Source organism: Euphorbia lathyris, chromosome 5 (assembly GCF_963576675.1).
Source record: "Euphorbia lathyris chromosome 5, ddEupLath1.1, whole genome shotgun sequence".
NCBI classification, from domain to species: domain Eukaryota; kingdom Viridiplantae; phylum Streptophyta; class Magnoliopsida; order Malpighiales; family Euphorbiaceae; genus Euphorbia; species Euphorbia lathyris.
In genome coordinates, this window is record NC_088914.1 from 16,336,269 (window position 1) to 16,353,526 (window position 17,258).

The 17,258-nt window shown below is 37.1% G+C and overlaps 1 protein-coding gene across 3 annotated transcripts; it reads left to right on the forward strand.

Annotated features, from left to right (window-relative positions):
- The first annotated feature begins 9,475 nt into the window (after window positions 1-9,475).
- On the forward strand, window positions 9,476-14,891 carry LOC136230161 (chloroplast sensor kinase, chloroplastic). 3 transcript variants are annotated; one of them, XR_010689287.1, is made up of 10 exons: window positions 9,480-9,976; window positions 10,068-10,229; window positions 10,332-10,640; window positions 10,990-11,055; window positions 11,133-11,201; window positions 11,300-11,392; window positions 11,654-11,871; window positions 12,318-12,591; window positions 14,180-14,580; window positions 14,705-14,891. XR_010689287.1 is itself a non-coding variant. In XM_066019116.1 (9 exons), the coding sequence occupies exons 1-9, from the start codon at window positions 9,530-9,532 to the stop codon at window positions 14,432-14,434; spliced, it is 1,893 nt and encodes a 630-aa protein (XP_065875188.1). In that variant the 5' UTR covers window positions 9,480-9,529; the 3' UTR covers window positions 14,435-14,688. The 3 variants fall into 3 exon arrangements, 2 of the variants coding, with proteins under 2 accessions (XP_065875189.1, XP_065875188.1); XM_066019116.1 differs by lacking the exon at window positions 14,705-14,891 and having other exon boundaries at window positions 14,180-14,688; XM_066019117.1 differs by lacking the exons at window positions 14,180-14,580; window positions 14,705-14,891 and having other exon boundaries at window positions 9,476-9,976; window positions 12,314-12,540.
- Window positions 14,892-17,258: the final 2,367 nt, after the last annotated feature.

Here is a 17,258-nt window from a genome sequence, read left to right on the forward strand (position 1 = left end):
GAAGAGATCCAAGTGTAGTAACTCTAATGGACTCTTAGTTGAGACAATGTTTTTACTATGAAAAGATTGTTTGGTTTGTTTTCTAGCTTGACAAGTGTGGCATAGTTGATCTTTTTCAAACTTAAGTTCTGGCAGTCCCTCAACTAATTTCTTTCTTGCTAATTTGGCCAGGAGGTCCATGCTTACATGACCAAGTCTCCTGTGCCATAGCCAGAAATTTTCTTCCTTTGACACTAAGCATACAGTTTTTGAAAACTTCTTTTCTAAGTTTAGCATAAAGACATTATCAATACGAGGGGTAGTTAAAATCAACTCATTTGTTTTACCCTCCAATATTTTACATCCAGTGTCATCAAATATAACTTTTCTCCCATTGTCACATAGCTGAGCTACACTGAGTAAGTTATATTTGAGTCCGCTAACTAGGGAGACAGACTCAATAGTAGGATTACCACCAACGGTTCCTGACCCTACTATCTTACCCTTTTTGTTGTCTCCAAAACTTACACTTCCTCCTCGTTTACGCACAAATGTGATGAACTGAGTTTCATCACCAGTCATATGCCTCGAGCATGCGCTGTCAATGTACCACATCTTTGACTTCTCAACACACCTCAGGCTTACCTGCAATATAGCTAGTTGCTTTTAGGTACCCAATTCTTTTTGGGTCCTTGCTTATTAGGTTCAACAGGTAAAGCATCATATTTCATTTTATGACGACATACTTGGATAGTGTGTCCATTCTTTCCACAGAAGTTACAGCTAACCTTCCGTTTAGGATGTCTCACTGACTGGTCAGCACCCCAGTCTTGAGCATGCCAGCACACCTTAGTGGTGTGTCCTTTCTTCCCACAGAAGTCACACTGGACATTCCACTGAGGATTCCATCTCTGCTGACTAGTACTTCGGTACTGAGTGTTCAGAGGGATATTTCTTTTATTCGGAACCTTAAGTTGGTTCAGAATAGATGTGACATCCTTTTTCAGTTTCTTGGAATCTGATTGGACCTCAGTGACAAACTTTTGCATAATTTCTACATTACTATGCAAAGTTGAGTTGTCCTGGAGAAGATATCAAAGGTCACTCAGTTTGACCTCCTCAATCTCGTCACATCGCCTGCTGAGTGCTCTAACCTTCTTGTTACACTTTTTGATGAGTGTGTAGAGGTCACTCAGGGCATTTACCATTTCATTTCTGAGCAAGGGTAGTGATATTACCTCACTTGAGTGTATCTCATCATCAGATGCGATGGAGGGGTCAGCATGCTCAGAGACACATGGCTTAGCAAGTTCGTCAGCCATGAAACAAATCTTTACTGACTCAGTGACATCAGCTTTCGATGATGAAGACTCATCAATGTCGCTCCAGGTTGCCACCATTGCCTTCTTGTTGTTCTTTCTTTCTTTCCTCAGCGTGGGACAGCTTGACTTGATATGGCCAGTTTGATGACATTCAAAGCATGTAATGGGCTTTGAGCTGTCCTTCTTGTACTTGCTGTCACTGGACTCAGCTTTGTACTTATCAAACTTCTTGTAAGGCTTCTTAGAATATTTGTCATTCTTTCTGAACAGCCGTTTCATCTTTCTAGTGAACATTGCTATTTCTTCATCATCTGTTGAGCTCCCATCAGTGGAGTCAGCTTTCATGACAAAAGACTTTTGCTTCTTGTCTTTAGACTTTTCCTTCACCTCGAAATTCTTCATTGAGATCTCATGGGTCAGCAACGAGCCAATGAGTTCATCATACTTGTAGGTGGTTAAGTCTTGAGCTTCCTCAACAGCAGTTTTCTTGGCTTGCCAGCTTTTAGGAAGACTCCTCAGTATCTTCTTGACCTGCTCTTCCTCAGTAAAGATCTTGCCAAGTCTCTTGAGCTCGTTGATAATGTTTGTGAACCTTGCGTTCATCTCAGAGATTCCTTCATCATCATTCATTTCAAAGAGCTCGTACAACCTCATATGCTGGTTCACCTTGGACTCATTTACTTTGTTGGTTCCTTCGTAGGTGACCTCCAGCTTCTTCCAGATCTCCTGCGCTGACTCACAACCTGAAATTTTGTTGTACTCTGCAGCATCTAACGCACAATGAAGCATGTTTATAGCCGAAACATGATTTTATAGCTTCTTGAGATCATCCTCTGTCCATTTAGTCTCAGCTTTAACAACCATTTGGCCGTCAATAGTTTCAACAGGAACAAATGGACCTTGGACTATAGAAAGCCATGCACTCATATTTGTTGCCTGAATTAAATTTTTCATTCTATTCTTCCAAAAGGTATAGTTAGACCCGAAGAATAGAGGAGGCCGAGTAATGGATAGCCCCTCAGGTAAAATTTGAGTTGTCTGATTTCCTGGGAGGAAACGAGTGCTGTTCTCAGCCATAGTGGGGATCAGCTCAAGGTAGTTAAACCTTGCACAGTGAGCTTTTAAGCTCTGATACCACTTGTTGGTCCCTTATAATGTGACAAGTTAGTTCTAAGGAGGGGATAAGAACTATTTAAATTTTTTGTCCGTTAAGGCTGACTTCTTTTCTTGTGAAAAGGTTTACACAGCGTGACTAAGCAGTTTGAAGACACAAGCTTAGTCAACTTGTGACTAAGTCTGTTTCTTTCCTTGAGTCAGGAAATAGCACTTAGAGTCTATTCCTGAACTCAGCTTCTTAGTATACTTAACTCAGCGTGAGCTCGTTACTTAGTCAGTTTTATAGCAAGCAATATGTAAAGGAGTTTAAGGGTTAGAAAGATATTACTCAGCAGACTTATCCTAGTTCGGCCTCTCCGCCTACGTCCAGTCCCCGGAACTCGTTCCGAGCTTTTTGAATTCTCTACTGAGCTCTTTAAAGGTAGAGCATGAAACCTTTTACAATAGAAGCTGAGTATACAAGAGTACCTTCCTCTATACCTCTACTCACTCCTATATCTACCGCTGAGTACTATAATTGAGTACTCAGCCTCTCCTTTCTATTCTTCTAGAAATGATAAAGTGTTTGTCCTAAACAACGATTGCTAAGACACTTTAGATGATTGAAAATCACTCTAGACTTTTACACAATAATATGGAAATTGGTGTAAGGTTTTTGCTTTGCTTTTCTCACAGAACTTCAAGTATGAATTTGGACAGCGTTTCGGCTAATTGAAGATCTGCATCGATTGAAGCAAATGGATGGCCTTTATATAGTGACACTTTAGGCACCTGGTCATTTCGAATTTTGAAATAACCGTTGGAGGGAAACGGCTTCCTGTCGTTGTCACTCTGGGCGTGCTCAGCGTCGTTGGAAGCTGACCTTAGGCTCTTTTCGATTAAATCTTAGAAGGGTTAGAATTGAACTAAGTCAGTGGACTCAAGTCTTAGATTCACTCAATTAGATCTTAGAAGGTTTAGAGTTGAACTAAGTCAACATATGCAACCCTTATGGGGGAGTAACTTCAGAAGAATAAAAAGGTAAAAAATCATGAGGGATGCTCAACACTAAGTTCCTTGATTAAATACTTTTGCCAACATCAAAATGGGGGAGTTTGTTGAAATACCTTTCCACATGATTTTGATTTGACAAAATTATTTAAGTTAATCCCATGATTAAACAATTAAATTTAGGTGCTTTGATTTAATTGTACTAATGTGTTTGTTCAATATTGAGTAAGTTAACTAACGAGAACAGGAACTGAAAGCTTATAAAAGAAAGACAAAACAAATTCAGCATGAGCAAGACACACAGCAGAAGCTGAGTAGAATATAACTCAGCTTTACGAAAGAAACGTCTTCTTCAGAAAAGCTTGAAGGTGAAGCTGCGGAGTCAAGCTGAGCAATATTCAAGTCGCCGCTAAGTCAAGCTGAGTGATAATCAAGTCAGTGTCCAATTATCCGTCAACTTGTGAGACAAAGTCTGACACATTTCAGAGGCCTCGGAAATCCGTTTCAAGGACCTTTTCGAGACGCATGGACCATCTGACATTTGGCAAGAAGACAAACCTGGCGCTAGAAGATGAACCTAGTGCAAGAAGACAAAACTGGCAATCTGGCTCCTGCTATAAGCAGACGACAGGATTGGCCTGCAATTCTGGAAGCTGACCAATCAATGACGAAAGAAGATCGTTTACTCTCAACGGATATGTCGGATTTTCAAATCATTGAAGCTTCAAAATTCACTATAAATGGACAAGTTCATCACTTGGATCATTTGCCGAAAACATACAAGAGAGATACAGACAAGCAAAATCTTCACTAAGTCAAAAATCCAAAAGAGAAGCTGTCTGAATAGAAAAAGCAAGTTCTTACACCAAATTCCAATCATTGTGTAAAAGTCTAGAGTGAATTTTATTCATCTAAAGTGTTCTTCATTTTGTGAGAACAATCTTGTATCAATTGTAAAGGTTAGAAGAGTGAAGCTGAGTACTCGGTTATAGTACTCAGTGGTAGAGAAAATTTGAATACTCGGTTATAGTGTTCAGTGGTAGATAGGATTGAGTAGACGAATAGAGGACGGTACTCTTGCATACTCAGTTGCTATTGTAAACGGTTTGTGCTCTACCTTTAAAGAGCTCAGTAGAGGATTGAAAAAGCTCGGAAGGATTCCGGGGACTGGACGTAGGTGGTGAGGCCGAACCAGGATAAGTTTGCTGAGTAATCTCTATCCCTTTCTCTTGATTTATATATATATGTATGTGTTGCTTGCTTAAATTGCTCAGTAAATAATTTGTATAAGCCGACGCTGAGTAATCAGAGTGCTGAGTTGGAAGCTGACTTAAAGTGTTACTTCCCAACTCACAATTGAAACAGCTCTAGTCAGTATCTGATTAAAGTTGTCTCACACCTCACTCAGCCTTGCTGACCTAAAGTTGAGTTAAATCGTCAAACTCTTAATTAAGTCAGCATTATTAAGCGAAAAAGTTATATTAGTTCCTAACCCCCCCTTGGAACTAATCCTACTACGTTACACGGGACCAACGGAGATGTGGATGATCTGATAAAATTGGGTATATGGTAGCAACCAAATTAATTATTGGGTCAGATTTATGGAAAAGGTTTAGTTATTGGTGTTAATTTTTTCGAGGTTTAGAGCTTGAGGAAATCTGATTTGGTGTTGTGTCAAATTCAAAGAAATCAAATGAGTTTTACATCTGAGTTTGAACATAATTTTTTTAATTCCAATTTGTTTTCTGCAATTCAACAGATCTAAGTGTGGAACTTCCTTAAGCTGAATTTTAGAAAGAGAAAGTAAAGAATATATAGAGAGAGAAAGAGCTGAGTTGAGCCATCATCGTTCAAGCTTCTGTCTGTCGAGGCCAATGAGCCATCTTCGTTCAAGCTTTTGATTCTAATCTCACCATTAACGAGTTCGATAAAGCTCCGTTCAAGCTTCTGATTCTAATCTCACCATCTTTGTTCAAGCTTCTGTTGCTGCTATTTTATTTTGGGTTTGATTTAATTCCAATCTTACTATCTTCTTCTTCTTCTGCCATTATTTATAGGATTAGATTAAATTAGTTTTTAATTTAATTTATTATATGGTTTTTATTAGTTTATCAATTAGGGGTGTGCCCTTATATCAAATTAAAAGGTATGTCGTTTATGAAACATCACAGATCTGTTAGATTATGGTATAACTGCATGTTTGTGGAAAATTCAGGGATAGTTTTGTGGGTTTATTTGATATAAGGGCATATCTGTTTTTCCGTAATAATACAAGGGCAAATATGTGTATTAACCATTTTAAAAATCAAGTTATAATATTATATACTTATAAAAGTGAATCATTGTGAACAGTCCCAATTTTAATTTTTTTCAATTTATTCTCATCTTACCCTTCCACTCACTTTCCAATTTTGTCCTCAATTGACTCAATTTATTTTGCATGTCCCCTCACCCACATAACTAGGAGAAAACAACGCTGTTTTTGGCTTTTAAAGGTTTCATTTCCTTTCTTCAATGTTTACCAAAAAAAAAAATTTCTTTCTTCAATAACCTTCTTATATGCTCTCATATTTGTTTTCTTTTTACATTTATAATAGTTGCTGTTTTTTTTTTCTTTTACATTGTTGAATTTCAAAAATCCAATTTATTTTTCTACACCTTATTTATGCTTCAACAATCACATGGAATATAAGAATATGAAAATATATCATTATGTAAATCTTAGAACACTTGAATTATAAGATATTTTTATTGAGACTTGAATTATAATATTAACAAACGTTTCATGTTAATCTATTTTTTATATTTACTATTAGATCTAAACTTATTAAAATTTTAAGTTGAAGATTCTAAACCTTAGATTTAATAAGTCTGGATCTGAAGGAGAATAATCAAATTCATTTATTTGGTCATTCAGGATCCAATGAACACTACTAATAATATTAATAGTCTACTTTTACATAAATGCGCTCCTTAATTTCATCATAATTTTATAACTTGAATTGGAAAAAAATTATTATTATTACTACGTCGAGTTCTCTAATCTTATTAAAAAATTTCTAATTTAAAAGTTTTCCTCAACCCAACCCCACTCCTTCAATCAAGAACAAAATTATTTACATTTACTTTTGAGTTGGCTACTTTTAATTTTTGGATTGTCAAGTTTTTAAGTTCGGATATTTATTTGGTTAAGTAGGCATTTAGTGGAGAAAGCCTTCGTATTTTTAGTTATCATATATCTATTGTAACTAGAAACATAACTAAACTACCACTAATCACGAGGTTCAAGTGGTTAAAATACAAATCGATTTAATAAAAATTATCAACTTATTTTTTCCCCAAAGCGAAACAAAAGTATCTTTCTAGTTTTGATTAAAAGTTAATGTTTTTGACATAAAAAAATTAAGTTATAATATTTTATTTTACTTTATAATATATATTTTTTTGGTATTACAGGTGCTTTACAACAACAAAGCAAAAGAAAGGAGAGAAAAAGAAAAACAAGGAAAACCCAGCAAAAGAAAACACTACAGGTTTCGACTAAGATCAGTGACCCTTCGATTTTGATATATTCCTCTATAATCTTCCTCAAGCAGGTGTCTCAGGTTCGAGGGTGGTTCCACCAGGATATGCTTTCCCTAGGGCGACACCCTTGCCTCTCTAGCCATCCAGTCTGCACAGCGATTGGCCTCTCTATAGATGTGTTTGAAGCTGATATTCAGAGTCTTTGGGAAGGCTAATATATTCCCCAGGACTGCCTTCAAGGGGTGTACAACCAGTTGACCTTTGATGTCATTGATTAATTAGTTCCGTGCAATCGGATTCTATAGAGACAAAATGGAGGCCAATTTCAGTGGCTAGTTCCAAGCCTGAGAGAATCCCCCAGCATTCCGCCATGAAGTTATCGCCTCTGCCGATGTTGTGAATGAAACCTCTAACCCAAATGCCATTATTGTCTCTTATTAAGCCCCCTGCTCCTATTTTCTTCGTTCTCGAGCAACAAGACCCATCAGTATTCAGAGTAAACCATGGTGGGTTAGGTTTCCTCCAATTTATCATTATTTCTAATTTAGTCTTGTGGATGTTTTCTACGTCGGCTACCATAGTCAGGTTGGTGAACGATTGGATACAACGAATTTTGTCGGTTGGAATGGTGCTTTGGTTATCGAATATGCTGCAGTAGCGCCACTTCCATAGAAACCAGGTACATATTGCAAAAGTAACATTCCAACTAATCCCCTAAATTCCTCTACTATCATTTTTAGATTTTCCATCATCCAGCTTTCAAAATCAAGGGAGAAAAAATTACCTGTTAACAGAGTGGGGTTAATCTTTTTCCATGTAGAACTACTAGCCGTGCAGTCCCTAAGGACATGGAGGATTGATCTGTCCCCTTGATTACAAACTGAATACGAGCTAAAATACGTCAAGTGACTGTAGTTTCGCTCCATGTTGGTGAGCAAACGATTGTGTAACGCAATCCAGAGGAAAAAAACTATGCGGTGTGGTAACTTTAGTTGCCATATAAAATGCCATTTCTGATACCACATCAGTTCTTCTTGTTTCATGATACCCAATAGCTCTATCTGTAATACTTTCTCCAAGTCGTATAGGTGGTGATGCCATCTTCGACTCAGTATCTTTTGTATACCCTCGATTCTCTTAAGGATACGCCTTTTCTTCTAAAAAACGTTACCAAAGGTTTCTCTGTTCCACAGTTGAACTTCTGATATGGAATTAGTAGCAGCAAGGTTGAAGCTATAGTGCGAGGACCAACTCCGTCTCACGACTTCTAGAAAAGATTTATGCGTCTCCCAAGCCAGTTCATATCTGAAGGCTTTATTCTTCCTAGCATAGGTGTTAAAACCATGTAAACTACAAATGATCGGCGCATGGTCGGAGCTTCTATAGGGAAGAGTTATCGTCTCTACTTTCGAAAAGGCAAGGCGGCCAGCAGAATTCATATAGGCTCTGTCAAGTCTAACTTGTAGGTTCCTCCTGTGCCAAGAGAATCTCCCTCCCTTTGTGCCCAAGTCTATCAAACCCACCCCGTTAATCTGCCTCTTATGAATTTCACACCTTTTCAGATACATTGGGGAGCCCCTACGCTGATCTTCAATACTGGCTATGTCGTTGAAGTCGCCAATAGCCAGCCAAGGGTCACTTGGGGGGATCTGGAGATTATACAGGTCATCCCAGAGGCCACTACGAAGGTAACTGTTGGTACTTGCATAAATTGTTGTGAGGAAGCAAATTAAATTGTTGCCATTCATGATTTTTCCATGAATAAATTGGTTACTGGATGCTAGTTGGTAGAAGCTAACTTGGTTTTTCCTTCAGAAAAGCCAGATACCACCTGATCTGCCAGAAGCTTCAGCTCGAACACATGACTACTCTTTAAACCGCTTAATGATATCTTCAGATTTCGTGCCACCAATTTTGGTTTTCGGAATTGCAAACACTATCGGCCGATGAATTTTTAGAAGATCATAGAGGTGAAGGAGGTTATGTTTGCTAGCGGCCCCCCTAATGTTCCAACTCATTACTATCATAATAGAAGTGAAGAAAATGGTACAAATATGAATGAAAAGCTTTTTGAAAATTTGCTTTTTCCCTACTCCGGGAGTCGATGAACTAGCCTTTGGCAGGATAGACGCTGGCCTAAGAGGTTCCGAGCCCGAGCCCCTGTCTGGAGGTTCCCCTCCCCTCCATTTGATAATGTAATAGGTTAAATAAACATTTATACAATAGAATTATCAAACACTTAATGAAATGTTTTGCTGACTTGTAGAATTTTTAATATGTATTTATTAAACATTTATCAATTTTTTTCAACAACACTTCGCATATTTGTATTGGCCACAAATGATAATTCACCAAACAAATTTGTGAATCCAACTGAACTGAACGGATGACATTGAACTTTTTTTGTTTTGTAGAATGACCATAGCGGAATAACCGTACTTGGTAGTTGGTATGAAAGACAAACAATAAATCGATGTCGTATTAGAGCAAGTCTAGTGCTGATACGTGTCATGATTTAGACGTCAGTGTTAAAAAAGTAAACTCCATCCATTACCAAACCCTGGGCCGGGCTCGCCTTCTCCTCTGCAACACAGAAAATGCTCCTCTCCGGCACTTCCATCTCCACCCCCGGCAACCTGCTCTTCTCCTCCGTTAATACTCCTATCCAACACTCCTCCTCCGCAACCACCACCACTAACTCTTCCTCCTCCTTAAGATCACTCCTACTCTCCACTAAATCTTCCACTTCTTCATCCTCACTTACCGCCGACACTACTAATGGCAACAGAGACTCCTCTCTTCTTCGTCAAGTGACACGGACGCTTCCCGATGACCAACCGGAAGAAACAGTGGAGATGCTGTCCTCCGCTTCCGCCGTGGCTTTTGCCATTCGTAAAGGTTCAAATTCTCCTGTGGAGTTTGAGCAAAAGATCGAGGAAGCTGAGAAGAGTAAATTGGTGCTTCCTAGTCTCGACTTCCGGCAACTCTGCGTTGAACAGTTGGACCTCTTTCGTAGAATCGTTGATCCCGATGCTATCCTATCGGTTAGTTCTCTTCTGTTTGGTTGAGGAGAAAAAGACAAAATGTAATTTAAGCTGAGAAATGATTGGGGGTTAAATTTTTAAATGCTTGCAGATTTATGTGAGGCCGGCGGGAAGTTACGTTATGGACCGTTTGGAGCTGCGAAGAATCACATGTTATCCAGGAACAAACGCATCAGATATGATAATATTAGTTGGAAATTTCAATGTCCCTACAGGTTTACGCGCTGCTGAAGCTGCGCTTTCTAGTCAACAAGTATGCCCGCCGATTTCTCACTCTAAGCTCTCTTTTTATGTTGCCGATTGATGGTTCAAGCTGATGGAATTTTGTAGAGTGAATATTAAATTTGAATTGTAGGTAGAGATTGTACCTGAGCATAGAGCTTTAGTGTTTCCAATGGTGAAACATCCATTTGTTGTTGGCTTCCTGGTTGCTGAGATACCTATGATAGAGCTGCAAAAATCATCTGGGAATGCACAGACTGTAAATGATTTGATTCACTTGCCATCTCAAGCTCATGCTTTCTCTTCAAGCAAACATAAGAAACTATTGGAAATGCAGAGTTTCAATGATGAGCCATTGATAACGTATGACTTCAATGCTGAGCAGAAATTAAATGCTATTAATATCTCTCGCTCTCTAGCTATGGCGTATGTTATGGATCAGGTAGCTTATCATTTTCTTTCTTGTTGGCCTGGTGAATTCATTTGCAATCGCATAATTCTTCTTCAAAACTAAAAGATGCTCGTCAAATGCTTATGTCTATTTATGCTGTAATATGCCAAATTTGTTCATCTAATTTGATTTCTCATTAGCTCCAAGCTTGCAACATGCTTGGGGTTTATGGGCCTTCTTCATTTGTTTGCACATGATTGTTACTATTGGTTTCAGGTAATTGTATTCTACATGTTGCATTGGGAAACTTGGTTTTTGAGTAAAGAACATCAGATGGTTGATTGTGATGTCGGACTTTTCAAGGCCATCACTAACTTAATTTGCTGGCTTTATTCCGCAGAAGGCAATGTTACTCCAGCAATCATCTTGGCAAACTAATGTCAGAATGAGTAATCTGGTTGAACAGGTAGATTGTTTTCACAGATTATGTTTTGCATATCTTTTTCAACCAGTATTGACTGAAGATATTGTGAAATTTCTTAGATTCGTGCTCCTCTTTCTAGCATCCAAACATTGAGCAAAATGTTATCTTCCCACATGAAGAGAAGTGAGGTACATAAATACTCTTATATTACCTGCATTTATTTTTTAGATTTCTTTTCTCCCCCTTCTTTTGCAGTCATATTCATGCAGGAAGGATATTCTTGCAGATTTCTTATGACATTGTTGAAGACATAATGGTAGAGGGTGATCGAATGAGAGAGTCCCTTCAAGAACTCCAAGATGCTGTTTACTTGACAAAGGTACTCTGTCTTCTCTCTCTCTCTCTCTCTCTCACACACACACACACATATATATGTATAATATATATGGCGGTTTTCTCATAAAGATGTGCATGCTAGGACATAGACATGGCCATTTTCTTATTTCATTTGAATTTTTTTTATTAAACTATCACATCAACCCACTACTACTGTCAAATTGCAGTTGGTTGTAGAAACAAAACCTCCTCCAAGTCAAATATACTAATCAGATGCCACAATTTTCTCATGTGATACTTTTAGGCCAATATAATGCGCTTCAATGAAGATTCATTAAAGAAGATCCGGAGTTCAACTTATCATCGCCATGATTCATTGAGGTCCCAGTTGTCAAATGACGTTCCTAGAGACACAAGCAACCACAATAATTTGCAGAATGCTGATAAATCTTGTTCTCTAAATGACTTAGAAATGCCTATGCCGCCTTTTTCTCTTGCTCCCCTGCAACATCATGGGATAAGGTATGTTTTTATTTTCCCCATAAATGTCTCCAGCTAGTACAACACATGGAACAGTGTTTTAGTAGGTTCCTGACTTGCATGGTGTGGGATGGTACTGGACTACTGGTAGAGCTTTGCTTCTAGGCTTCGAGCTGACACTGAACTAATTTGTTCTCATCTCTCTTCCTCAACTTATGAAGATGTCTGAAAGAATGAACTAGAAAAATATGTAGTCAATATATGGTTGACATATAACTCCGTATCTGGTCCATTATGTTTTCTTGAATGGCAGACAAACAATAACCAAATCTTAGTCCTGACTATGGATTTTTCTTTTTCATTCATTCCTATTACTTATAAAATCCTCTGAAAGACCTAACTATAGACAGACTAAATTGATTAGTTCAATTCATGTCTTCAAAATAGAAAAAGATCACTTTGCTTATGATTGTCGTTGTGTCAGGAAGACCGTGCAATGTTTCTGGGGTGCTGTTAGACATGGTTGGAGCTGTACAACCTCTTGCCCGTCAGCAGCAACGCAATGTTCTGGTCAATGAAATCTCTCAATCTTTACAAGTTGCTATAGAAGAGCCAGCATTGCGCCAGGCTTTGAGCAATTTAATCGAGGGAGCATTACTGCGTACACAAGTTAGGGGCAAGGTTGAAATTGTGTGTACTGAAGCACCTGCAGGTGGTGCCCTAGTAGTTATTGATGATGATGGCCCTGATATGCACTACATGGTAAGGATGCCTACTTTTCATCTGTCTGGATTTTTATTTCGCATTAGCAATTGGGGTCCCCTGAATTTTGTTCGTTCATTCATTAGATGCACACAAACATATCACGTGTTTGTGCAATGTAGAAGCTTGTGATACACATTGAGTGAACATATCTTAGTTATCAGAGAAAACCATATTAGTCCATTTTAACGCTGGAGAACCACACTAGGACAAGAATAATAAGGGAATCATAGTGATAAGTAAATACAAATTGATATCTCTTATTATTTCTCTTGTTCCAAGCTGAAGAACTAAAGCATTCTTTTTTTTCCATAATAGATGAAAAAGAGATATGAAATCAATGATTGTAATTTTCTGTTACTAATTAGGATACTTCTGTTGGCAGGTGTTAGTTATATTCACTTCTTAATTTGGAGCCTACGAGGCTTTATTGCTATCCCGAACCTGTTGTATTATGCTGTAAATGTTTTTCATTTGCATTACATGCACTTAATCTATTTCCCAATTGGTTTTTGGTGTAGCATAGTTTTTATTTCTGCCAAATATTTTATGAATGCTTGATTACCAACTAACTACGTATAAGATTTATAGTTGGTTTAGCATATCATTTTTTGTATATATTTTTTGTATATATTCTACAAGTTTTGTCATGTTATCATAAATATTAGGATTATTAACTTCATTGAATTCTTATTTACGGGGCGAAAATATCTTTTTTATAGTCATTAGAGAAGCTAAAAGCCTTAACTGCCCAAATCACTGCTTAGGGATTGAACTGAAGTACTGCTCAAACCCCTCCTTAGCACCTTCACCATGCTTGTTGGAGGATTTGGGGTAAAATATATCCATGGCCCATGAACTATAGCACTACTAACATTATGGCTCCTAAACTTCATTTCTTGACATAAAAGTCGTTGAACTTCACACTAATGTAACATTAAAATCCAAATCAACAAAAATCCATTAAATTTTTTATCGAAGATGATCTGAACAAGTTTGACTATATCATTGACTTTGTTTTATTGATGTCACCCTAAATTATGGTGAATAGATATTTTGCTTTCATCATTTCATTAATCTTTTAACAGGTAATTGGTGATTTGGACTTTACTGTTACAATAATATAAAGTTTAAGGATTTTCATGTCAAGAAATGAAGTTTAGGAGTCATAATGTTAGTGGCACTATAGCTCAGGGGCTATAAATGTAATTTATCCGAGGAATCAATTGAACTATAGGAAACCCAACCCTTGGGAGCCAATAAACTTAAGTATTTGCTTTCTTGTAAATTGCTTAAAAACAATTTCTCATGTTCTGAAGTTCAACTGGTATATATCTGTAATCATTCCATGAGTGCATCTGAATCCACAGGTAGAGAATATCAATTGGACTACTCATAAGAGTAGCTTCCATAACCACGTTCCTAGATTGACAAGACCTGTGTAAGCGCCCATATATCTGCTTCTCTTGCAGGCTATAAGCTTAGTTCGAAATTGTGACAAGAACTTGATACTAGCATGCATTTATGTTACTTTGAACTTTAGTTATGGCCTGTCTTGTTCTGATATGATGTTATAATGCACTTGCAGACCCAGATGCATTCTCTCACACCATTCGGAGCAGAGCTCTTATCGGAGAACATGATTGAAGACAACATGACTTGGAATTTCGTTGCTGGGCTAACTGTTGCACGTGAGATACTCGAGAGCTATGGTTGTGTTGTACGCGTGATATCACCTCGGATATCTGATGCAGCCCTTGGAGCTGGAGGAACCCGGATAGAACTCTGGCTTCCTTCCTTCGCTGCATTTTCTGACCAAAATGAATTTGCCCGAGATGCATAGAGTTTAGTGGCAATGTATATGAATATGATAGAGGCCTTGCCATTTCTGCAAGTGAGCCTTTTCATAATTAGTGAAAATAGAATACTAGATGGTCATACCAATCCGAATTTCGTTTCTTCAATGGATTTAGTGTCTGAAATTTGAGGGTAAGTGATTGGTATTCATACTGCATATGATGCTACTCAACTTAAATGTAAATAATGCATATTTTACTGTAAAAGTCATGATCTGATGTACAAAAAGATTCTCACAAATATCCCAAATTTGCAGGATAAGTAGTCATGTGAGTTGTGACCACAAGAGTATGGAATTGGCAAAGATTTTAGGCCTGTGTTCCTATGTATTGTTTGGGCCTTTGGACTGGGTCGACTGAGCATGATTGACTGCAGTTTTAAGCCTATAATCAAACACTTCTAACCAACCAGGCTCTTAATGTCAAGTATTTTATTAATAGATTGAGTTTTTTTTTTTTTTTGGTTAATACTAGATTGAGTTTTAATATTACTAGTATTTGTTTTATTGGCATCTTTTATATTTTTGTTTGTTTAATTGGATCCCTTTTGAACTTATAGTACAGGAATCTTATAATTGAAAAGTTTTAGAGTACTCATATTGGGTATTTCCCTGAAAAACACAAGCAGATTTTGGCATCAAATCGGATTTATAGTGGGGTAATGAGTCAACTGGTCCAGCTAAATAACTCGGGTTGGTCAAATAGAATCACGTAATAAATAAATAATATGTATATATATATATATATATATATAATTTTAAAATAAATTAATTATACATGGAAATTTAAATTGTTTTTTTAAGGATTAAACTCATTTTTGGTGCTTGTGGTATCTAAAATTTTATTATTTGGCCAATGTGAGATCATTTGGTAACATTTGCCTTATGATGTATTCATATGAATGATATTTAACTCATTTTGAATAGAAAATTGATTGATTTGTTTTTTTTTTTTTTTTTTTTTGTTAATTTTTGACAAGTAGCATGTATACATAATAATTGTTTTAAGTCTTTTTCTTGTTTATCCATATTTAACTCTATATAGAAAAAAATAAATAAAACAATCACCTATCTACATGTCACGTGTCAAAAATATGCTATGTACAAGAGTTGACAAATCAATTAATTTTTTTTTTTTTTTTATCTATCACATAGAAAATACCTGGGTAAATATTACTTAATGATACCACAAGGGCAAATAATAAGATTTTGGATATTACAAAGGTTACAAATGCCTTTACTTTTTTTTTTCCAACTGTAACTTAATAAACTATAAATTCAACTATCATTATATTTCAGTCTGATTATAATAATTTTCGCATCGAATTATAAGTATTTCAAAGTTAGATTTTTTTATTATTTTTTTGCATGAAAGATTGAGACGCGATTAAGTGGCTAGACATCCCAACTAGGTTGACACCCCTAACACATCAAATCAACCCGAAATATTATTAATAAAAAAGGAAAATTACAAAGGGAGGAAAAAGAAAATAAAAAGGTTCAAAACAGAAAATTAAGGAAAACGAACATGTGCAACATTACATAAGTCGTAAAAAACAAACGATTGACAAAAATGATGAGCCGAATGCCACCATGTAAGAGCAGAAGCAGTTTTGCCAAAACGGGCAAGTTGATCTGCCGCCTGATTGCCCTCTCGATAGATATGAGTGATTCTGCAATTCATATTCGAAAAACTAGTTAAACACTGAAGCCTGTCTTGTCTAATTTTCCAAGGAACCATGGTAGACTTTCTGTTTAGCATATCAACCGCATATGCAGAATCCTATTCAACCCAAAGATTGTGCCACCCCCGTTCCCAGGCAGATTCTACTGCGAAAATAATGGCAGTCAGCTCAGCAATGTGCGCATAGGAACTAAAGAGGTTAATAGCATAGCAGCCAATAACAAAACCTCGGGAATTTCTGAAAATCCCACCAGCTCCGGCGATACCAGGTGCACCGTCGGTATTAACCTTTATCCAACTCGACGACGGCGGACACCAGCGAACAATGATAGGGTCCGGCGGAGGCCTAGCACGGCTCGACAGATTGACAATCCATTTTGATTCCTGAATGTAGAAGTGAAGCCGATTCTGAAGAAATTGGATTAAAGGGAGATCATTTTCAAAGATAGCCATATTCCTCATGTACCAAATGTACCAAACGGCAGTTATAGTAGCCAAATTCCACCATTTTCTCATAGAATTATGTAGACGGACAACTCATATCTCCTGAAAAAGATTCCCAAAGGTTAATATACTACTATGGTGAATGCCGAAAACAGAGAAGACAACATTCCATAAACTATTCGACACAGGACACGTGACGAAAAGATGATCAATTGATTCAATATGGCATTTACACAATTCACATCTCAAAGCAAGTGAAAAACCACATACCTGTAAATTGGTTTGTACCGCAATTTTCCTATGAATTACTAGCCAGCAGGTGATAAACCGCCTAGGTGGCACAAATGAATTCCAAAGGAATTTGTTCCACTCAACCGGATTGTTGTTGTAGAAGGAACTATAAAAAAACCTTTGGCAGTATACATACCTGACATAACCGGCTTCCACACACAAGTGTCGATTTCGTCCCAGTTGCCAGAAACCCTCTGATTTTTTTTTATTATTTAGATAGCAAGAAAAAAAAATCAGTGAATTATGAAAGTATTTAAACTTAAGATCCAATTTTTTTTCCAAAAGCAGTGGTTTTTATTTTATTTCATACATTTATCTTTCTTTTATTTTTATTTTTTTATAAGAAGAAAAATAAAAATTAGAGTCACACTGGTTCTCGATTGGATTATCGGA